The 24952-nt window shown below is 33.1% G+C and overlaps 1 protein-coding gene and 1 long non-coding RNA gene across 12 annotated transcripts in view; both read left to right on the top strand.

Moving 5' to 3' along the window:
- The window catches only part of Smox (Smad on X protein), a 34699-nt gene extending 13902 nt beyond the window's left edge, over positions 1–20797 (top strand). The window contains exons 13-18 of one of the 11 annotated variants that reach the window (XM_080167522.1): positions 3538–3642; positions 14887–14975; positions 15742–16412; positions 17159–17925; positions 18263–18436; positions 19113–20797. In XM_080167522.1, coding sequence (XP_080023648.1) covers positions 3538–3642; positions 14887–14925 — 144 coding nt within the window. In that variant the 3' untranslated portion in view covers positions 14926–14975; positions 15742–16412; positions 17159–17925; positions 18263–18436; positions 19113–20797. Of the gene's footprint in view, positions 1–3537; positions 3643–14886; positions 14976–15741; positions 17926–18262; positions 18437–19112 lie in introns of all 11 variants that reach the window. The other 10 variants (XM_080167523.1, XM_080167521.1, XM_080167520.1 and 7 more) reach the window with 10 other exon arrangements.
- Positions 20798–21983: 1186 nt separating this feature from the next.
- LOC145324836 (uncharacterized) lies at positions 21984–24702 on the top strand. The gene is made up of 4 exons (XR_013881335.1): positions 21984–22111; positions 22754–22809; positions 23636–23700; positions 24586–24702. It is a non-coding gene; the product is annotated as an uncharacterized LOC145324836 (long non-coding RNA).
- The last annotated feature ends 250 nt before the right edge of the window (positions 24703–24952 follow it).

The raw sequence follows: 24952 nt of genomic DNA, 5'->3' as shown, positions 1-24952 counted from the left end.
TGAAAAAGATGTATTAAAAAGTAAATTAAATTCTGTCTGTGAATTGAGGCATAAAACAATGGCCGATAAAGTAATGTACATCTCCAAAGTTTATACACTAAGTTATTCCTTATGTAGATTACATTTATTGGTTGAAACGTTTGGACACGTTTAATAAACAGCCCAATGTCCCCTTTCTTCCTACATAACCTACTAAAATCATTAATTCGTACTATCGTCAATTTTAAAAAAAATATTATCATTTGTAAAATTGGAATTTGGTGATTATTTAATAATTTTATTTTTATATCGAATCGATTTTGCTCATTTTATAATATGCGTTTCAACAATGAGTTTTATATTTTCTTCATTCTAAGAATTTCCAGGGACGAGGAGTTCAGTGACGTCATAAATGATATCATCCCTCCCCCTTTTCACATTTCATTTATATTCAGATGTCTACTAGCAAATCCTAATAATAAAGTAACAGAATGTCTGTCTGTACCGAGGGATCTCGATAACCGCTAAACCTAAAAATATTGAACTTTTCCCGCTGATCTTAACATAGACAAATTATTTACCAAATTAAATGTTTAATATAAAAAGAATATTTAAGTGCCACTTAAAGCCTCTAGGGGCAACATAAAGAAAGAATTTTTCTTACCTTTTCCTCTCCCTTTATTCCTGAAATATTGCAGTTTTCCATGTTGTCATTGAATGCAACGAGTTTCCTTGCAAACGAGAAAAAAATTATATTCCATTATGTGAAATTGTTTTCATGAAACAATGGAAAATTTGTTTGAAATTAGATATATAAGCTATGGATCTCTAAAAAAATGATTATTTATAATAACGTAACTAAACATTCTAGATCATTTATGCCGTTTTCGATTTAGAAAAGGCAGGGATCTAAATAAGACAGTGGCCAATAAATTGATGTACCCCTCAATGAAGATACACAAATTTACTCATCCTATAGATAACAATTAGTGGTTGATACGTTTGGACACTCAACATAATAAACCAACAAATCAAAATCAGTTTAAAGTACCTACCCAAAGTTTTTGAGGCAACGAATGCGATAACTTGTGTTATAAAACTTTGGGTACCAGTGTATTTTACAGTCCAATGTCCTCAATCTCCCTGGTTATATTTCTGTATTTTATAGATACTTTGTATGACAACCTAATTAAAATTTGTTAAAAATAATAAATTCTCGATTGAGTAACTAATGAGGAAAATAATTTTTTCTTCTGTGTTGTCAACACAAAGATCTTTGTAGTTTTTCTATAATTCACCTCTTCTGTTTGTTCTGAGCTTTAGCTATTAAAATATTTAATTTACTATCTGTTACGTTGTCTGTAGTAAATTCTTGTTATAACATTTTTTTTTTGAAAGCGCAGGAATCTTAAAAAGATGTTACAATGAACGATAAATTGAAGTACACCCCAAGCTACGATGATCAAAATTACCCCTTTTGTATATTAAGACTATTGACGAAAAGGTTGGATACTGCTAGTTTGTACCATCCAATCAATATTTTTGTTTATGTTCCTAAACTTTTATGTTAGGGAATGAATAAAAGTGTTAATGAAACTTTAGGAACCAGCAAGGACGCCCTAGCTTTTTTTTTGAGGGGGGGGGGGGGGTAAATGAGGGATTTTAAAGGTTTTTTTAATGTATTTTATTGTTCAAAAACCCCTTCCTCCCTTGAAAGGATAAAGGACATCGACTTTTAAATTGCTTTAAAAACCCTTTCTTAATGTTGCGTACGACTTTTTTGCCACCTTTGGATTTTGTTATCCTAGATTGCATAATCAATTTTACAGTTAGGGAGTTGAATCCATTTTTATAGAAGCAGAAATATAATCTATGATTATGGTTTGGACCCTCTAAAACTGTAATCTACCCTTCCACTTTCCCCTCTCTTGGTGAAGATATCTTCAATGCCGATACGATTTTTGAAATATAAGATTCCACTTTTGTCTCTCTTGTTGAAGATATCTTCACCAAGAGAGGCAAAAGTGGAATCTTAAATTTCAAAAATCGTATCGGCGTTGAAGATATCTTCACCAAGAGAGGGGAAAGTGGAATCTTACATTTCAAAAATCGTATCGGCGTTGAAGATATCTTCACCAAGAGAGGGGAAAGTAGAATCTTACATTTCAAAAATCGTATCGGCGTTGAAGATATCTTCACCAAGAGAGGGGAAAGTGGAAAGGTAGATTACAGTTTTAGAGGGTCCAAACCATAATCATAGATTATATTTCTGCTTCTATAAAAATGGATTCAACTCCCTAACTGTTTTAATTTCAATATTTTGATGCACAAATCAACACATTTGTACTTTTTATCAGGGTTCTAAATGAATAAGACAATGGCCGATTGGTGTACATTCTCCAATGAAGACACACAAAATTACCCTTCTATGGATTGTAATAGTTTTTTACATGTTTGGACACTCATCATTATAAACCAATTAAAATTCTATAAGTGTCTCCAAAGTTTTGAGGCCAACGAATAAGAAAACGTTATTATAAAACTTTGAGGACTAGTTGCATAAACAGCCGAATTTCCCCTCTCTCCCTGACTTTCTTTTCATCTCAACTCTATTCAAATAAAATCAATATCAAACAAATATTATTTGAACATTTTACGTTTGTTTAATTTAAATTTCATAAACAAGTTAATTGTCATACATTTCACCAAGATTATAGTTTTCGGATAAATCTTTTGAAATAAAATGTTTTTAGTAATGATCTAAATCCATCATCTAGAATGGCTTCGAAACCGATTAGTAAACCGACAATTTTTTACGAATACTGAAATAACGTTCATAAAATAAATACCTAAAGGCATTGACCATCAAAATTGGAATTGAACTTGTATTTTTTTACTATCTGCAAAAAGCTGTCTTATGTGCGGGAATAAAGCTATATCTTCCTTGAGGTGGTTAAGACATACAGACAGGATAGTTATAGAGCAGCTATAGCAAAGATAATCTAACTGTTGCTGTATCAGTAGGATGGGATCAGGGTTTCCACAGATATCCAGAGGGGGGAAAGGCCGCCGGGCTAGGAGTGTTGAATGGGTCTCCGGAGCTAGGGGCAGGGCATTGGTTTAGTTCTGCAATATGGATATCTTGTGAAGGTCTTGATGTATTATACCTTAATAGCAAGATATTAACAAATGATAAAGAGGTCGAAACCTAAACTTCACCCAGCTTATCTAGGTCTTATTCTCCCCCCAATACTGTATTGTTAGTAAGAAAGGAGAGTGGTTACTAAATGCTAGAAAGGAAGCTACCTGCTGAATAAATCTGGCCAGCTCAGTTTTCTAGAGAGCCGGCAGACATTATAACTAAGCGGTCTGAAAAATGAAATTCTTTATTTGCTAATTGTAACCGCGAAATTAGAATGTCTGCGGCAGTGAGCCGCAGGCAACCCGTTGTTCTTCTCTGGTGACCTGAAAGTGTACATGCATTAGCGTACATGACAGTTTACTTAGTGTCTATAATACGATTCAATAAATAACTAATATGACTTTATTTGTTTATAGGGTTGGGGAGCTGAGTATAGACGGCAAACCGTGACCAGTACACCTTGCTGGATAGAGCTTCACCTCAATGGTCCCCTTCAGTGGCTTGACAGAGTCCTTACACAGGTAAACGAAGGATCTTAAGGGATACAACAATGGCGGATAAATTGATGTACATCTTAAATGATGAAACACGTAACACAAACCTTTCTATAGATTACAAATAGGGGTTGGAACGTTCCTACACTCAACTTAAAAAAAAAACACTCAATCAAAATTCTATTAAAGTCCCCAAAGTTGTTTAGTCAACGAATAATAAAGCGTTATCATAAAACTTCGGGCCCTGGGAATAGTGTAATAAACAGCCCCATTTCCCCTTTTTCCCTGGCATGATCCAATAAGGGGGGGGGGGGGGGGGCGTAATGACATAAGCTCTTAAACCGTGAGCAAAATGGTCTAAATATTGAGCTAGACCCTTCAAACTTGGTATATAAGCCTAGTCCTATAGGTATTACATCTAAATGGCAAAAAAATCCAAAAATTTTTATTTTTAGGTTAGGTTAGGTAAGAAAAACCCTGCGGAAATGGGGTTTTTAGGCTTTTTTGGTCTATTTTGATGTGGAAACTTGCCTTAAATTGTTTTTTCTTAGGGTTTTAACTTAAATACACTGTATCTATTCATATGGACATTATTTAAGATGATTCAGCAAATCGGGGACCGACCCCAGGGGGCTAGGTGGGTGGCCCGCAGGGGTTAAGTTCATTTTTCCCAATATAATTGTTGTGATACATCAAATTATAGGTTTTTTAGGTCAAGGAACTCAAATTCAGAGCTAAAATAAGCATTAGACTAATCTGAAGCTAGCCCCAGCGGGCTAGGTTGGTGGCCCGCAGGGGTTAAGTGCATTTTTTCTAATATATATCTTGTTATATATCAAACTATAGGTTTTTTAGGTCAAGAAACTCAAATTCTGAGCGAAAATTAGCAATAGACTGACCTGAAGCTAACCCCCCCGGGCTAGGTTGGTTTTCTGCAGGGCTTAAGAGCATTTACCTAACCTAACCCAGAAACTTACTTATATTTTCACAGGTTTTTTTCTTGAATAAACTGTGTCTATTAATGAAGACTTTATTTAAGATGATCCAGCAGGTCAGGGACCGACCCCAGCGGGCTAGGTGGGTGGCCCGCAGGGGTTGAGTGCATTTTCCCCAATATATATGATGTGATAATCAAATGATATGTTTTTTAGGTCAAAGAACTCAAATTCAGAGCTAAAATAAGCATTAGAATAATCTGAAGCTAACCCCAGCGGGCTAGCTGGGTTGCCAACAGGGCTTAAGTGAATTTTACCTAAGCTAACCTAGAAACTTACATTTATTATTTTTTTTAGGTTTTTTTTCTAGAATAAACTGTCCATTCATGAGGACCTTATTTCAGATGATTCAGCAAGTCGAAGACCGACCCCAGCGGGCTAGGTGGGTGGCCTGCAGGGGTTAAGTGCATTTTCCCCAATATATATGTTGTGATAAATCCAATTATATGTTTTTTAGGTCAAAGAACTCAAATTCAGAGCTGAAATAAGCATAAGACTAATCTGAAGCTAACCCCATCGGGCTTGATAGGTAGCCCACAGGGCTTAAGTGCATATTACCTAACCTAACCTAGAAACTTACATTTAATATTTTTTTTTAGGTTTTTTTCTTCAAATAAACTGTCCATTCATGAGGACCTTATTTCAGATGATCCAGCAAGTCGAAGACCGACCCCAGCGGGCTAGGTGGGTGTCCCTCAGGGGTTAAATGCATTTTTTTTAAAGTATGTGTTGTCATAAATACATCTATAGGTTTTTAAGGTCAAGAAACTCAAAGGGATAGTTCTATGAAGTGTATTTAAAGAGTTAAGGTACTTAGAGTAGTGAACTTTTATATGTCTTAGTAGAATATATTAGGCATTGGATAGATATGATTATATGTTAAAGAATTTTTAACATTGACCAGACCAAACTTTTTTTATTTGACAATATCGAAAAAAGTTAAAGAGATTTGCCACATAAATTACATGAGAATGGTCTATTTTTTTCCAAATATGTATAGCCAAAACACCAATTTTAGATAATCTTTTTCCACATATTTCACAAGAGTTATAAAAAAATTGAACAGGGGTTCCCCTTGGGACAAGTTACTTAAAAAACATAAAAAATAACGTCCGGTTCACTATAGGACAGGTTTTCTATAGATTCTTTTTTTAAAAAATAAAGAAAACCGTCCGGTTTACTTACAATATACACATTATCTCACGCAGAAATACCAACTAACCATACAACATATATATATATATAAAAAGACCATTCTCATGTAATTTATGTTGCAAATCACTAACTCTTTTAGATATTGTCAAATAAAAAAAGTTTGGTCAGGTCAATGTTAAAATTCTTTATCACAATCATATCTATCAAATGCCTAATATATTCTACTAAGACATATAAAAAGATCACTACTCTAAGTACCATACTGAATATTTTATTGGTCATTCTTTGTTGTTATGTGTATTTTGTTGTATAAAAAGTTTAAAGTTCTATTAACTAGTAAATGCTATCTAAAGTTGTATTTATGACAAAAAAGTTTTTGCCATATATAACACGCAACGAAGTTGAAAATAAAAAACTCATTTTTTAAGGAAAATCCCTGGTAAAATCTCTTAATTTTAATCAATAACTTTATATTATGCACTACTACGTTATTTAAAATAGAAAAAACTTACAGTTCACTATTTTTTTTTAAATGCACTTCGTGAAACTATCCCTTTACAGTTAATAAAAGCATCAGACTAATCTGAAGCTAGCCCCAGCAGGCTACGTGGGTTGCCTGCAAGTCTTAAGTGCATTTTACCTAACCTAACCTAGAACCTTACTTGTTTTTTATGTTTTTTTTCTGGAATAAACTGTGTCTATTTATTAGAACATTATTTAAGATTTAAGACCCCAGCAGGCTAGGTGCGTTGCCCGCAGGGGTTAAGTGCAATTTTAGTTGTCATAAATAAAATTATAGGTTTTTTAGGTCCAGAAATTCAATGGGGTAGTTTCACGAAATGCATTTGAACTTAATTTAGTGAACTGCATTTCCTGGTTAATTGGTTAAACTACATTTATATGGCATATATTTGAAAGAATTTCAATTTTGATAGTACAATGTTAGCGGTGGAAGAATTTAATATGCTAATAGGATACAATTTTTTAATTTAATGTATACCACATACCACGAAAAAACTAGCATCAGGTTGCTATTATGTTTTTTTAGCTCCAAATTGACTTTAAAAACCTAGGTATAGTTTGATGTATAACAACACATAATTTGGAAAATTTACCCCTGCAGGCCACCCACCTAATCCGCAGGGGTTAGCCTTAGGTCAGTCTAATGCTTAAAATAGCTCTGAATTTGAGTTTCTTGACATAAAAAACCTATAATTTGATGTATGACAACACATACTTTAGAAAAAATGCACTGTGGGCCACCCACCTAGCCCGCTGAGGTCGGTCCCCAACTTGCTGGATTATCTAAAATAATGTCCTCATTAATAGACACAGTTTATTCAAGGAAAAAACCCCAAAAGAATAAGTAAGTTTCTAGGTTAGGTTAGGTAAAATGCACATAAGCCCTGTGGAAAATCTACCTAGCCCGCAGGGGTTAGCTTCAGTAAAGTCTTATGCCAATTTTAGCTCTGAATTTGAGTTTCTTGACCTTAAAAACCTTTATTTTGATATATAACAAGATCTATATTGGAAATAATGCATTTAACCCCTGCGGGCCACCAACCTAGCCCGCTGGGGCTAGTTTCAGATTAGTCTTATGCTAATTCTAGCTCTGAATTTGAGTTAACTGACCTAAAAAACTTATAATTTGATATATTGCAACATATATATTGGGAAGAATGCACTTAACCCCTGCGGGCCACCCATCTAGCCCGCTGGGGTCGGTCCCCGACTTGCTGGATCATCTTAAATAAAGTCCTCATTAATAGACACAGTTTATTCAAGAAAAAAACCTGTGAAAATATAAGTAAGTTTCTAGGTTAGGTTAGGTAAAATGCACTTAAGCCCTGTGGGCTACCTATCTAGCCCGCTGGGGTTAGCTTCAGATTAGTCTAATGCTTATTTCAGCTCTGAATTTGAGTTCTTTGACCTAAAAAACATATAATTGGATTTATCACAACATATATATTGGGGAAAATGCACTTAACCCCTGCAGGCCACCCACCTAGCCCGCTGGGGTCGGTCTTCGACTTGCTGAATCATCTGAAATAAGGTCCTCATGAATGGACAGTTTATTCTAGAAAAAAAACCTAAAAAAAATAATAAATGTAAGTTTCTAGGTTAGCTCAGGTAAAATGCACTTAAGCCCTGTGGGCAACCCAGCTAGCCCGCTGGGGTTAGCTTCAGATTATTCTAATGCTTATTTTAGCTCTGAATTTGAGTTCTTTGACCTAAAAAACATATCATTTGATTGTCACATCATATATATTGGGGAAAATGCACTTAACCCCTGCGGGCCACCCACCTAGCCCGCTGGGGTCGGTCCCTGACTTGCTGGATCATCTTAAATAAAGTCTTCATTAATAGACACAGTTTATTCAAGAAAAAAACCTGTGAAAATATAAGTAAGTTTCTAGGTTAGGTTAGGTAAATGCTCTTAAGCCCTGCAGAAAACCAACCTAGCCCGGGGGGGTTAGCTTCAGGTCAGTCTATTGCTAATTTTCGCTCAGAATTTGAGTTTCTTGACCTAAAAAACCTATAGTTTGATATATAACAAGATATATATTAGAAAAAATGCACTTAACCCCTGCGGGCCACCAACCTAGCCCGCTGGGGCTAGCTTCAGATTAGTCTAATGCTTATTTTAGCTCTGAATTTGAGTTCCTTGACCTAAAAAACCTATAATTTGATGTATCACAACAATTATATTGGGAAAAATGAACTTAACCCCTGCGGGCCACCCACCTAGCCCCCTGGGGTCGGTCCCCGACTTGCTGAATCATCTTAAATAATGTCCATATGAATAGATACAGTGTATTTAAGTTAAAACCCTAAGAAAAAACAATTTAAGGCAAGTTTCCACATCAAAATCGACCAAAAAAAGCCTAAAAACCCCATTTCCGCAGGGTTTTTCTTACCTAACCTAACCTAAAAATAAAAATTTTTGGATTTTTTTGCCATTTAGATGTAATACCTATAGGACTAGGCTTATATACCAAGTTTGAAGGGTATAGCTCAATATTTAGACCATTTTGCTCACGGTTTAAGAGCTTATGTCATTACGCCCCCCCCCCCCTTTAAATTATATTAATTTATCTTCCATGAATTGCTTATACGTTTTGAAATTTTTATGGTTTTGATCTCTAGGAGGTGCGTGTCCACGCACCTTGAAAAATACTCTACTTCAAATTATACATTTAAAGCGTCCATTCGCCCTACAGACAACTAACCCTTATATTGCACAACCTTTGTCTGGAAGTTCTGAATATCAGCTACAACGTCGAAAATTTTATCAGATAGTAATTTATTGGCAGGTCCCCATCACTGAAACCAGGTAGTTGTCTGGTTTTTTCAACTATACGTACCTATACATTTACTTTCATAATATTCATCTGAAAGATACTTTATATCAATCAATAAAGGGGGAGGTCATTTTCTAGTAAATTCCGTAAAAGTGTGTGTTATAAGGCCTAAAAATAGTAGTAGAAAGATAAGGTGCTCCAGATATATGTATTCCCTATTGAATAGAACAATAGGGAAAAAAAATTTTTTTTTTGATTACTGTACCTGGAAATTCTTTTAAAAATACGAAATTTCTATCAAACGCTTTGATTTGCTCAAGGTGACATAAATTAACCCTAAAAATGAACCTAACCTTAATTTTCTCAGAAACCATTTGATCAATAGAGTTGATTTCTTGAACTTAAGCTTTTATGAGTATGAACATCTCATGGTTTCGAAGTCAACCTCCTATCCCCACCCCCTAGCCCTCCAGGGCTTAAAAAAACCCTGGAAATGAACCTAACCCTAATTTTCTCAGAAACCATTTGATCAATTGAGATGATTTCTTAAACTTAATTTTTAAGCCTATTAACTTGCTCATAGTTTTGAAGTTACCCTCCTGCTGCCAAACTCTAGCCCTCCGGGGCTCAAATTAACCCTAAAAATTAACCTAACCTTAATTTTCTCAGAAACCATTTGATCAATAGATATGATTTCTTAAACTTAAGCTTTAATGATGATGATGATTGTAGCCACGTTCTCTCTTGTATCAGGATTGTCATCAAGTCTCGTTATTAAGTTGCAGGAATGAAGCCACTTCTTTAGGCTTATTCCACAGATCTGTGGGGGTTAATGTTGTTGGATTGTTGGGGCAGTTGAAGAGATGAGTTACGTCATGTGGAGAGTTATTGCAGAGTGGGCAGGTATTAGGTATGGTTGGATCAAGTCTGTTTCTGTAGTCATTCATATTTCTACTAAATCCAGACCGAAGTCTGGATAATTCTGCACGGACTTTCCTGGGCAGACTTTCTTCCTCTATATTTAGAGGTGGTGCTTTCCGTTTTAGAACTCTATTATCAGCATAATTGGCGATAGTTCTGTTTACTGTTGTTGTGTGTAAATGTTTTAGTCCAGCTTTGTGGCTGGGTTTACCAACTACTGGTAGGCATTGTTGAATGTCGTCTTTATAGTGAAGGATGGTTTTCTTCATATTTCTTGGTGGTGGTGGTCTGTCAAGATGTTTTTGTCCAGGGTGTCCAGGTAGATGGTTGGTTAGCAAGAACTGTTTGGTCAGTAGCATGGCGTGGGGTTGAATAGGTAGAACCTTGGTCTCATGGTGGATGTGGTCCAGACTCGCAATTTTTAGGCATCCAGTGGCAATTTTCAGTGCTTGATTTTGAATTATTTGTAGTTTATTCCAGAGATGGGGAGAAATTATAGGAGCCCAAATCTGGCAGCCATATTCCAATACACTTCTGCAGATTGATTTATAGGTGTTAATTATTGTTTTTTTTATCGCAGCCCCAGTTGGTGCCAGCTAAGCATTTTAGAATATTGATTTTTTTCTTAGCATTATCAATTGCATTTTGGATATGATGGCAAAATTTATGTAATGTATCAAAAGTAACTCCTAATAACTTTGGTTTGTTTTCTAATCTGACAAGTTGATTTCTGAGAAAGACTTTAGGGTGAATTTTATAATCTTTGGTATCCGGCGAAAATAGTGTTACTGTGGATTTTTCTGGTGATACTAGCAGTTCCCTTTCTTCCAGAAAATTAAGTAGGGTTTCCAAGTAAACATTAATCTGACTAGTTAAGGCATCTATATTAGTTCCAGACGCATATATAGAAATGTCGTCTGCATATTGCACAATTTCAATTCCTTTGGGAGGGAGAGGAATTTTGGCCAGGTAAAAACTGAAAAGAAGTGGAGATAAGACAGCTCCTTGAGGGACTCCAGTGCGGACATTTCTGGAGGATGATTTCTTATTCCTAAATTGAACACAGGACTGTCTTCCTCTGAGATAACAGTTTAGCCATCTCTTGATGTGGCCTGGTAGTGATGTTTCATTGAGTCCATTGATTAGCTTATCATGGTTAACCATATCAAATGCTTTGGATAAGTCAAGCTGTACCAAAACTGTTCTGTCAGGCGGCGGATTTAGGTTAAAGCCATCTGTGACAGCTTTGTTAAAATCGTGAAGAGCAGTGACAGTTGAGTGGTTTTTCCTGAAACCATGTTGAAAAGATGGTACTTCAAGGTGTTCATCAAGAGTTGGGAGGATGAGTCGTTCTAAAATCTTAATAGCAGGGCAGAGCAGAGAAACAGGACGGTAGGATGTGGATTCACTGTGGTCTTTTCCAGGTTTAGGCAGAGGAACAATAAGGGATTTTTTCCAGATTGCTGGAATCTGGCTGGAGGACACAGACAAATTAAAAATTTTGGTAAGGTAGTTAATACCAAAAGGTCCCAAATGTTTAAGATGGAGATTTGACATTTTATCTGGGCCTAGTGCTTTGGAGGCCTTACTATTCTTAATGGCCTCTTTGGTAGCTTCGTCAGTGTGAAGTTCTGGAGTCTCCAGGTTATTTTTCATGATGTTATCTCTTACAATTCTGCTAAATCTGGAGCTTTTGTGATGTACGACTGCAGAGTATTGTTTGTTAAAGTTGTTAGCGATTTTAGCTGGGCAGGATATGTATTTACCTTTAAATTTGATGGGTTGATTATCAGAAATGCTATTTTTTCCATTTAACCGTTTGATAAGTTTGAAAAGTTTTGATGAATTTGGGGCTATTTCCTCAACGGTTTTTTTCCATTTTTCTTTTTTATGTTCAAAAATAAGGGAGCTAATTTCGTTATTTAACCTTGAAATTTCTTCAGAGGTAGGATTTGATGTTCTGAGTGTATCTCTAAGTTCCATTTTTCTGGCAGCCTCAGTTGGAATTCCAGGGTAAACCTCCTTTATTCTTCCTGAGGGGATACAGATTTTTGAAACTTTGTTGATAATTTTTCTGAATTTAATTTCTGCAGCATAAACATCTGTTGGTTCAGGACATTTGGAAAATTCCTCTTCAGTTAATTTGGTGTAATCATTCCATTTAGCTTTGTTGAAATTTGTGAAGGTTTTCTTTTCACTGAATGATTTTTCTATTCTAGCTGAAACAGATATGATTACAGGTAAATGGTCAGATCCGAAAGTTGTCTCAGTGTCCCAGTCACATACCGGTAGCAAGGAGAAGCTGGCCAGGCTAACATCTGGTGATGTAGGCTGACCGTTTGTGGGGACTCTGGTTGCTTTTTCTGTATTTAGAACTCCAAAGTCAGAGTTGCCAATTTCTTCAGCAAAAACGGCGCCTCTGGGATCTTGAATAGAGGAGTTCCAAAGGGTGTCGTGTGCATTAAGATCTCCAACAACTATTGCATCAGATGTAGGTAGAAATTTGGAGAGAGATGGTGTGTAACCAGCTGCACAACTTCCGGTGGGTGGTATGTATAGATTGATAATCTGGATGTTGTTAATTTTAATTGCTTGATACTCGGCATGTTCGTCATTTATGTTGGCTAGGATTTGAAAACTGATGTTCTTATGAATGAGGAAAGCTACTCCTCCACCAGTATCTTTCAGCCTGTCTTTTCTTATTAAAATAAAATCTCCAAGATCGTTTAGTTCTTCAGTCCACTGCAGTTATCCTTTTTCCTGACATGACACCAAGCCTTGCATTTTGTACAAAAAACTGATTTGGTTTTCCAATTGAAGATTTTCTTACAGACCGGACAGTTAGGATTAGTTGGACCAGGATTAGGTTCTATACCAGCCATTAAAAGTAGGATTTTGATTAGGCTAGCAGGACAGAATGTTGAGTAAGGCGAGAAAAAACTTCATAAGGTGTTGATATGAAGGCTTGGTGACGTCTCCTGATATGTTGAGAGAGTGTGGAGTGGACGAAGAACTTTGCAATCTTGTGGGACTGACAGATGCACCGCGTGTAGGCTTCTTCTCTGCATCCAAGCTTTAATGGTTATAAACTGACTTCTAGTTTAGAATTCATCTCCCTGCCACCAACCCCTAGCCCTCCGGGGCTCAAAAAAAACCCTAAAAATGTACCTAACCTTAATTTTCTCAGAAACCATTTGATCAATAGAGTTAATTTTTAAACTTAAGTTTTTATGCTTATTAACTTACTTATAGTTTCGAAGTTACCCTTCTATGGCCAACCCCTAGCCCTCTGGGGCTCAAATTAACCCTTAAAATGAACCTAACCTTAATTTTCTCAGAACATCTCTATTGATCAAATGGTTTCTGAGATTATTAAGGTTAGGTTCATTTATAGGGTTAATTTAAGCCCTGGAGGGCTATGGGTTAGGGGCAGGGGGGGTGACTTCTAATCTAAAAGATAGTTTATAAGCAGCATGAAAGCTTAAGTCTAAGAAATCATCTCTATTGGTCAAATAGTTTTTGAGAAAATTAAGGTTAGGTTCATTTTAGGGAGTTTTGAGCCCCGAAGGGCTAGGGGTTGGTGGCAGGGGGCTGAATCTTAAACTAGAAGTTAGTTTATAAGCATAAAAGCTTAAGTTTAAGAAAGGATCTCTATTGGTCAAATAGTTTTTGAGAAAATTAAGGTTAGGTTCATTTTAGGGAGTTTTAAGCCCCGAAGGGCTAGGGGTTTGTGGCAGGGGGCTGAATCTTAAACTAGAAGTTAGTTTATAAGCATAAAAGCTTAAGTTTAAGAAAGGATCTCTATTGATCAAATGGTTTCTGAGAAAATTAAGGTTAGGATAATTTTTAGGGTTAATTTGAGCCCCAGAGGGCTAGGGGTTGGCGGCAATAGGGTGACTTCTAAACTTAACGTTACTTTTAAGTTTAAACTAGAAGTTAGTTTATAAGCATAAAAGCTTAAGTTTAAGAAATCATCTCTATTTATCAAATGGATTCTGAGAAAATTAAGGTTAGGTTCATTTTAAGGGTTAATTTGAGCCCCAGAGGGCTAGGGGTTGGCCATAGAAGGGTAACTTCCAAACTATAAGTAAGTTAATAAGCATAAAAACTTAAGTTTGAAAATTAACTCTATTGATCAAATGGTTTCGGAGAAAATTAAGGTTAGGTACATTTTTAGGGTTTTTTTGAGCCCCGGAGGGCTAGGGGTTGGTGGCAGGGGGATGAATTCTAAACTAGAAGTCAGTTTATAACCATAAAAGCTTAAGTTTAAGAAATCATTTCTATTGATCAAATGGTTTCTGAGAAAATTAAGGTTAGGTTAATTTTTAGGGTTAATTTGAGCCCTGGAGGGCTAGGGTTTGGCAGCAGGAGGGTAACTTCAAAACTATAAGTAAGTTAATAGGCTTTAAAACTTAAGTTTAAGAAATCATCTCAATTGATCAAATGGTTTCTGAGAAAATTAAGGTTAGGTTCATTTCCAGGGTTTTTTTGAGCCCCGGAGGGCTAGGGGGTGGGGATAAGGGGGTTGACCTTAAAACCATGAGATGTTCATACTCATAAAAGCTTAAGTTCAAGAAATCAACTCTATTAGTCAAATGGTTTTTGAGAAAATTAAGCTTAGGTTCATTTTTAGGGTTAATTAATGTCACTTTGAGCAAATCAAAGCGTTTGATAGAAATTTTGTATTTTTTAAAGAATTTTCAGGTACGGTAATCAAAAAAAAAAAATTTTTTTCCCCTATTGTTCTATTCAATAGGGAATACATATATCTAGAGCACCTTAGCATTCTACTACTATTTTTAGGCCTTATAACACACACCTTTACGGAATTTACTAGAAAATGACCTCCCCCTTACTTAATTTCTTCATTATCTTTCTATTAATTATTTGTTATTTAGATGGGTAGTCCCGCTATGATATGCAGCTCTATGAGCTAATATTATTCACCAGTCTCTGAATATGGTAAAACTATACAGCAACAAGCAAGGCAGGAATTATCAATGTGATTCATTTTAAATCTTTGATTCTGCTGATTTTCTCTATTCAAGGGAATATTTTCATTTGGGTAATACATGATTTAATGAAAATAGGAAGTTTCATGCTAGAATTAACTCCAGTCCACTGCAAAACAAAGTTTAACTTCCTACAATACATTTTAGTTTAAAACTATTGTCAGGACTTAAAAACCATGCACAATATTTTTGTTTTTCTTTTGAATACCTTAATAACTTTTCAATCCTATTGTATACCTATATTAGAAATTTTTTGTATGAAGCATTAGATTAAAACACTAGAGAGGTAAAGGTTAAATAACTGTGGCTCCCTTCCCCATCACACTTTCCTTGTGACGTCTTTCAATTGGGTCTTAAAAAATCAATCAATTGTGTGGTGTGTATTAACACAACCAAGTAGCAGGAAATTTGTAAGCAGATGAATAAGGTCATTGAAGGAAGGGAGGTAGTTATCTGTATATACTATATATCTGTTTAGTGTTTATAAAGCTAAGATTTTAATTACTCCTTTTTAGAGAGGCTTTACATAGGTCCTGATGTAGTTAAAGACTAATTTTTATATTTAGGCCTTGGGATGGGTTTTGGCTATTTTATTTTAGATTTAAGCCTAGTGATGGTTTTTGGCTATTTTTCTTCCCCATTTGAATACAGAGCACTAACTGCTAAAGGCGTAAAATATAATTGGAATTTTCTTTTCCTTCTAGCATACAAAATGTAAAATCACATTGGTAATAATTTCAGACAGCCTCAACACAAAACAATAAAGAAAAAATGTAGAAATAAAACACAATAGAGCAGCAACTATAATATAGTATAAAGAGTACAAAGAAGATTTGCGGGTTACAACTACTAGAACATATTTGTGCACCAACATCAACATGTATATTCGCGCGCAAGCCATGCCGCGTGTCATTATTTGTGTGTGTATTAAGCGCGGGTAAATTTGATTATTACACACAAAAATATAATATTGTCAATGATATATGAATGAGCCGTTTGAAATATTCAAATATATATTATACATATAAAGAGATATATTGAAGTACACAATAATGTAATTCAAAATTAATATAATATATTGAAAAATATAAGTAACAGACAGAGATGTGCAGCAGAAAAATATATATATATAAAGCTCTACTCCATTCAAATAATACAAAATTAAAACCGGTTATTAAGCTACAAAAAAGATAACAAAACACAAAGTCAGAGAAAGATAAAAATAATAATATTTTTAATTACAAAAAGTTAAATGATCAACTACAATGATACTCAAAAATAAAATTAAAAAACAATATTAACACAACAACAAAAACTTAACCCAGTGAATCCAACAAATCCGGAATGAAAAGTATACCTGTGAATTTATAAAAGTCGACACATTTTTTATTAAATTGATAATGTATATTCCTGTAAATTGCCAGAATAAAAAAGCTTTTTCTAGTGTAAATAGAATAGTGGTAAAGTGCTGATCCGTTTTGGTAGCTGCTTAATTTAAGTCTAATTCTTATCCAAATGTATGTCTATCTATAAAATCCTTACAAAAATCAATGGAAAAACCAGGATATTTTTTTTTTACAAAAAGCTATGATAATAAGTATTACACATTATGGAAATGTCTTAGACTTGAATAATTCTTTTTAAGTTCTGCAATAGAAAATAGAATTTGTTTTTGATGAACTTATTTCCATGTACAAATGCTTATAGTTTATTTTTTTCTTTATTTAAGGAAAAATAAGCATAAAACTCAATATTTGAACTTTTTTTATCCATTAAAAATTGTAATTTGAAGCAAAAATATTTAGAGATAAAAACATAACTATGTGCCTTGCTCTTATTAAAAATATAAAAACAAGAAATCTTTTTAAAATCTCTTTACTGAAATGAGTTCAATGTAATAATATTTTGCTCAAAAAAATGTTTGATTTCTGAAGTTTTTGCTTTTCAGTTTTTTTTAGGAAAGCCCAAGATTATTTGGTTATGGCTTTCTAAAGATGCAAATTCTAGGAAAGCCTTTGAAGTTTGATATTTGAGGGTGTTCTTTTTTTTTGTAAAGAAAGGTGAAAATTATTTCTAAATTAACTTTAATAGTAAATAACAAAATCAAAATGCACAATTATTCTCTAAAGTTAGTGGCTTTTTTTGATAATTTCTATAGTATTATTAAATAATATTTTTCAAGTGACCATATTAAAGTAAGCTGGAAATTTTATTGCGCTTTGTATTGCTTACACACAAACACACATAGATGAATTTATATTTTTACTAGAATACAACCCAAGCTACCTTAATTTGGAACTTTTGTAATCTTTCTCGCTTCTGCTTTGTATTACAATAGTTAAATTTTTCATGTTTGTTGAACCTAGCTCATTTAGATTATAGTTCATACCAGTTCCGCCATCTTCTATTATTATTCAAATCTTTTATTTTTTATTCATTCAAAATATTGGCAGCAATAGTTTGCCTGCCAAAAAAATTCTAGATATATTTGGCAAATCTTTAATACTATGCTTTTAGTCCAAATCCACTTTGAATAGAATGAATTTGAATCAAGGTTTAAATTCGCATATCCATAACCATCAAATAGTTTTGTCCATAGTTTCATATGCTACACATTTTTTGTCTTGTTCAATATTTATCCCTGTCAGTTATATTTAAAGGGATTCTCTATGATTTAGGTTGAAATATATTTACTAAAGTAAAAATTCAATAGCCCAAAGCATGATTCTAACTTAAACTATACCCATTTGGCTAAACCTAAATCATAGAGACTCTTTAAAGAATAGTTGAAATTATGTTAAAATATTAATAATAATATACATAGTACATATATTTGTTTGCAGCTGTTGATCTTACATTTTAGTACTGGTATTGTCCTTATAAAGGAATATTATTGTACAATGTAGGATCAAAATCATTTACAGGGTAGTGTACCTAGTTTTGTCCAACTATTTTAGAAAAAAAAAAAGAGTTGTTTTTTCAAATTTTCTATGAACTTGTGTGTTAGCGTTCAGTCAAATGCGCTTAGTAAGTCAAAGTGTTCCTTAATTAGAACCATAAGTATATATATGAAATGATCCATAATTAAGAACAGTTTGACTAGCATTTGACTACAACTCAACACCCATTTACGAAATTTCGCAAAAAAATTACCCTCTTTATTATTTCATACAATTAGACATTTTGAGCAGCTAACAATGATAATCATTTTAAATGATAAACAAACAAACAAAAAATAAAAAAAAAGCTTTTGACATTTTAGTTGGAGAGAACTAGGTTTAATAATTGTAACATTTTTTTACCTTTTTGTCTGTTAATTTTTTACATTTTTAATAAGTAAAATATGTTGATTTGAATTAAATTCAAATTTCAATGGTTTGACATTAAAAATGTAAAATAAAGATTATCAGACAAAATTAGTATTGAACAGGTATGTGTATTTAAATTAGATTTTGAAGAAAAAAATTTTAGAATTAAATAATCTTATTTTGAAAACAGCAATTAAATGTAGGTGGCTTTTTAAAAAGGAAGCATGATTTGAATAGATTCTATAAACTAAGAAGTAATATCATCGAAAGCAAAACTTAATTCTTAGCTTCTTAAGAATAAGCATGGAGAGGGGATATTGGGCTGTTTATTACACTAGTCCCCGAAGTCTTAGAATAATGTTTTCTTATTCGAGAGCTTGACAATCTTTTGATTGGTTGGTTTATTTAGTTGAGTGTCGAAACGTTTCAACCACTAATTTTAATCTACAGAAGGGGTAATTATTTTTCATTTTGGGGTATGTACAATTTAGAGGCCAATGTCTTAACCTGCTAGATCCCTTGTTTTTATCGGGTTTTTAATAAAACAGTTATTATAATGGATTTATTGTTACTTGGATCTTACACCAGATTATCATGTACTCTGATAAAGTGAAACTTTAGCTGGCTTAAATAACACCCCCTTTACCCCATTCCCTTTTTTCCAATTGGATGAATGAATTGACCAATAAATGATGTCTATGTTAGCAACCTAAATTGACGACAATTTTTCCCCGAACTTAAGAAAATAAATTTTGGTTTATATTTTAAAAATAAGATCTTATTTAAATACACGTTTCTGTTCAGTACTTTGCAAATAATATTTTATTGTATTTTGTTCTATTCTACCTTCAATTACAGACCATTTGATACCTCTTACAGCAATCTAGTTTTGTGACACAACAGTTATCCAGTTTTATATGACACATTATGCTTTAGTTCTATGTAATAACTATTATTATTCAGTTTTGCTTGTTTGCTATTATTATTTTGTTGCAAAACGGAGGGGGAAGTCTTGTAGAAGTATTGTAAGTTGTAAGCAAAAAATATTTGGCAGCTATTTTTTATATCACAAATGGGACATAATTTCTTTTCCTTTTAAAAACAAATTTTTTAATTTCATGATATCTGGAAAAACTTAGGTTAGGTTAAAATAGGGTCATGATAGCCCTGCAAGGTTAGGACAATCCGACAGAGAATAGAAACACTTTTTTTAAGAAAAAGAAAAATTTGGTGAGGGTTTCTCATCTGATTATATCATAATTATTTTATTATAATTTACTATAATTTTTTGCTTGCTGTTTACAAAATTTGTACATAACTTCCCTCTCTCTTTCACATATATGTATATCAGGTTGTATTAGGGATGCAAAGGACATTAAACTTGCTAAAATCACATTTTTAAGTAACTGAAAACTAACAAAAAATATATTTTTGTACTTTTTGATGAAATTGAAATTATAACAAAAATCTTTATATTTTTTAGTAATAAAAACTATTTAAAGCAAGTAATATTTGATATGATTTGCTTGTTCATCTAATTTTATTCTTTTTTTTCCGGGGATTTTATATTTGAGATTTATCTTAATAAAGAAATTTTATATCATTAGTTTATTATTAAGTTAATATGTGTTGAATTGAACGCCACAGCTATTTTATTATGTATTTTAAAGTACATTAAAAATGATTCCCTAGTCAAAACAGGTGTAATTAAAGCATTAAGTGATTTGAAGGACATTTTTATTAAGGGTATTATACAAGCTTTTGTTTTGCTACTTAACAGTGTGGTAGATTTAATTTTTTTATTATAAACGATTACACAGTAGGGCAAAGATTGGACATAAACATTGAAAGAAAGAAAAATCTTCGAACTAAAAAACAGTGACAAAAAAAATTGCAATGAATCAATTCAAGAATAATGATGCTAATCTAGGTACTACATTATTAGTCTCATTTCTTTACATATAAAGAATCGAAAAATATGGTATGAAAGTTTTTCTCAAAATGATACAGTAAAAAAGGTTGAAGACGAAACTAGATAAATAAGCCTAAATATATCAGGAACATCCTTTTTATAAGTTACAGAAAATATCATTTTTAGAGGAGCTTTCAGTCTTGAAATTTTTGCTATATTTCTGAAAAGTTTGAGAATATGTTCCTTAAATTTACCATTTTGAACAATAATATGCCTAGTAACTCTTTAGTCCTTTATTTGCCCCACTGTGTACATAATAAAATCACCCAGAACCACAATAGGCTAACATTTAAACAAAAATAAATAACCTTTTATAGTTAATGAAAAATTTCTGAAAATGGCGATTGGATTTACAATTTTTGTTCATTTTGGACTAATTCTTTATTATACCTGTTTTATTGTATTAAGGGGTGTATATTCTGCATGGTATCCCTGGCTAAGGGGGGGGGGGGAGAATGAAAAATAAAGTTCACTGAAAACATCAGCTGCTTCTATTAACTAGAACAATTTTAAAAATCGGGCCAAAAACACCAAAGATTTGGGGATATTTTTTAAAATCAGCAAAAAGCTTTCATCTACAGACAAAAAATACCCTAGAATTATGGGAAATTTAATTTTAATGGGGGGGGGGGGTAATGAAATATTTTTGTACCAAGGGAAAAAATGAATCTTGTGTAGAATTTACACCCCTGTATTAAACGTTCTCCCTTTATTAAAATAAGTATCATTTTATTGATAATTTGTAAGATTTATAGTACATAAGAAAAATAATAAGTTTTTACCCTGTAGTAGAAATATTTGCTAAACAACGCCGAGTATGCCATCCCACATTTGCTTATCTATATTTGCATGAAATTATTTCAGATTATTAAAATGATATTTGGTTCTATGGTTGAATTTATGTAAAGGTAATAAAATAGAAGTTTAAGACAGGGAGGGAGGGGACATTAGGATGTTTATTACACTAGTCTCCAAAGTTTTATAATAAAGTTGGTTGGTTCAATTAGTATTGTCCAAACGTTAATTGTAATCTACAAAAGGGTAATTTTATGTATCATCATTGGGATGTTTAAAAAATTATTCGGTTATTGTCTTATCCCTTTAGATCTCTGGGTTTAAGACAGCCCTTTGTTTGAACCCCCTTCTTTTAAAGGAATCTTAAAAATGGGGGGGGGGGGGGTTAATCAGTGCTCAAGGGACAGTTTGTGAGAAGGGTTGAAATACTAAATTATATTTTTCTTAATTTTTTTTCGGGGTTTATTTCGCTTTGGATAACTAAACATAGGTCCTTGCCATATTTAAGAAAATAGATCAGAATCCACTATTTACCCTATTAAAATTGATCATCTTAACACAGGGGTGTATATTCTGCACAAGATTTATTTTTTTTCCCCTGCTACAAAATTTTTCATTTTTTTTCCCCCCTAGATTTTTCTTAAAAAGTAGGGGGGGAAATAGAAAAATATTTAAAGAACTCTATATTTTATTTATTTTATCCCTCCTACCACACATTTTTTTTAGTTTTTTTTTAACCAAGGAGGGGGGCGAAATGGAAAAAATGTTTTCAGTTTTCTTAATTTTTACATTTTTTTCCCCTCCAACCACTTATTTTTTATTTTTTTTCCCCCCCCTGAGCCGGGGATCCCATGCAGAATATACACTCCTGTCTTAACACTAACCTAATAAAATTATTTTTTTTTTAGATTTTAAAGAATAAGCCAAAACAATTCAATCTCTGAATTAAAGATAAAACCTGACAAAACGCTATACAGCTATGGATCCAATAGAGCTTCTTGATTTGCCTGATGAAATACTTGTCAACATTTTGAAGGCACATTCTATGATATCAATATTTGTAGGAGTGGAACTACTTTCAGGGGTGTTGTATAATTATATTCTGCAAATTTGACCCGGCTGAGGGGGTGGGGGGGGAGGGGGTAAAAAATTTTAAAAATGTGGTTGGGTGGGAAAAAATGTAAAAATTAAGAGGACTGAAAGCATTTTTTTTTCTATTTTTCTCCCCTATTTGGTGAAAAAAAACTAAAAAATATGTGGAAGGGGGCATAATATGAATAAAATAAAGAGTTCACAAAATATTTTTCCATTTTATCCCCTTCCTTGCTGGGAAAAACTAGGAGGGGGAAAAAATAAAAAAATTGCAGCAGGGGAAAAAAATAAATCTTGTGCAGAATATACACCCCTGGCTACTTTTTAATTACAAATGTCAGTTTCAGTAAAACGTGATTTTCTCATATGCTATTTAAGATAGAAGGTTGATCCTTTTGTTTTTATGATTACTTTGACAGAAAGAAAAGTGTTATTTATGTAGTTGATCTTTGTATATCTTAAAGTACATTTTAATATCTTAAACCCTTTCAGGAGAAAAAATATAAAAAAAATTGTAAACTAGTACCTACTCAAAATAATAAAAATTTCGCTACCATTAATATCATAGAATGTTATTTCAATTTAGAATTTAGACTGTTCCTCTGTCCTGAAGTCAGGAAGAACTTGTAAAAGACTTCATAGGTTAGTAAATTAATAGAACGAATACCTATAGAAGTACGAGTTTGGGTTTATTCAATATTCGTAAGGGAAGTTTACATATTTAGAACAATGGTCCTACAAATTGTAACTAAATTAGTTGGAAAAAAAACAGAGGTGTATAATTATATTGACCCTACAAAAGGGGGGGTGGGGTGACTATCTGGTTTGGGAGAAAAAACGAATTTTGTTGCATATGTTACATGAATAAAATTGTTAGAAAAACATTTAGTTACAGATGCCTTGTTGAATCTTTAAATGACAAAATTAAGTGAGTCTTTTTTTTCGCCTATTTTCCATAAAGTTATCTGTTACCAACCGTTAATTCAATTTCGCTTAACAAACTGTTCTTAATTTGGACCAAATGTATTGTATATATATGAAATGATCATAATTAAAAACAGTTTGACTTAGGAAGAGCATTTGACTATAGGTTCAGGGGTGTATATTCTGCATGGGATCCCCGGCTCAGGGGGGGGGGGGGGGCAAATAAAAAATAAGTGGTTGGAGGGAAAAAAATGTAAAAATTAAGAAAACTGAAAACATTTTTTCCATTTCGCCCCCCTCCTTGGTTAAAAAAAACTAAAAAAATGTGTGGTAGGAGGGATAAAATAAATAAAATATAGAGTTCTTTAAATATTTTTTTCTATTTCCCCCACTACTTTTTAAGAAAAATCTAGGGGGGGAAAAAAAAAAAATTTGTAGCAGGGGAAAAAAAAAATCTTGTGCAGAATATACACCCCTGTATAGGTTTCGCCCAACTTTACGGAAAATACGCGAAAAAAATGACACAGCCCCCTTTTTTTAAAAGGTTAAGTGAAGATGAAAGTATCTGGAGACACTTGGTTGAGAAGGATTTTTCTCAAGAAGACAAAGGAATAAAATTAAGATAAAAAAATATTTTTTAAAACTTTTTTGTTGTTAAATTGAAAGGTTTCGCTCATAGTCTCTAGGAGACTTTCTTTAAAAAGAGTAATTTAAATAAAGTAAGATAGAAAAATAACAGAATTAATTTTAAACAATATTTAAGACATTCATATGCTCTCTAATTCATTTGCTATTTAATTTAGGATACTAATCAATAAATCTTGATTGGTTGGTTCAAACCAGCAGTGTTCAATCTTTTCCTCTAATAACCTCTATCTAAGGTCGGAAAATTTTGTTTACCATCATTGGCAATGAACATTTATTTATCGTCTATTGTCTTAAGGATTCCTAAAAAGAACAGTTTTTTTCGGTCCTAGGACAAACGCAGGAGTCCCAAACGTCGGAGTGGACAAACGCAGGAGTGGAAACTTAACCTAACCTATTTTAAACCATATTTTAGGTTTTAATGCCTAACCCTGCGGGGGGCTTATTTGTATATTCATATCTTAACCTAACCTAACCTAACCTGTATAGAAATACTTACTTAAATTAATATTTTAATAGTTTGTCCTGGAACCTTTTTTTCTACTGGTACTAAAGATTTTTTGGCGCAATAATTCAGGAATAAGACACTGGCCAATAAATTGATGTACATCCCCAATGATGATATAAAAAATAACCACTTTTGTAGATTACAATTAGTGATTAAAACGTTTTGCACACTCAGCTTAATAAACAACTAATAAAAATTGAATAAAAGTCCCCAAAGTTATTAAGCCATCGATTTAGAAAACTTAGGGACTAGTTTAATAAACAGCCCAATTTCTCCTCTCTCCCTTGAAAAATATCTGACTAGTTTATTGAGCATATTCTTATTTTTATAAATTTAACCAGATAAGAATACAGCTATAACAAGTGACACCCCGAGTTTGGAGGCCTACACTGTCATTTATAAAAGGAAATGTCATTGCAAACCTAATGTAAAATGAATTCTCGCAAGTTTTGTTTAATTGTTATTTAACAATCCTGTAGGTAATATAAAGTATTAAGGTATGTTTGTCAATCTCTGAAAATATTGCTCTTAATTGTCTGTACTTTTCAACGAAGCTATATAAATGACTTTGGGTGGTTTTAGGCTATTATCCTGATTTTTCAAGCCCTTTCCTAGAGACTAGGTACGAAGCCACTATTATATTATATGTTACTAACGGCTTTGCCCCTAGTTTTAAAGAGCTCTATGTTCAAAGGTTCTGGGAATAGG

The sequence above is a fragment of the Acartia tonsa genome, chromosome 7 (genome assembly GCF_053477335.1).
Source record: "Acartia tonsa isolate MP-2025a chromosome 7, ASM5347733v1, whole genome shotgun sequence".
NCBI classification, from domain to species: Eukaryota; Metazoa; Arthropoda; class Copepoda; order Calanoida; family Acartiidae; genus Acartia; species Acartia tonsa.
The sequence above is the reverse complement of the archived record's forward strand: the minus strand, read 5'-3'. Positions and strand labels throughout refer to the sequence as shown.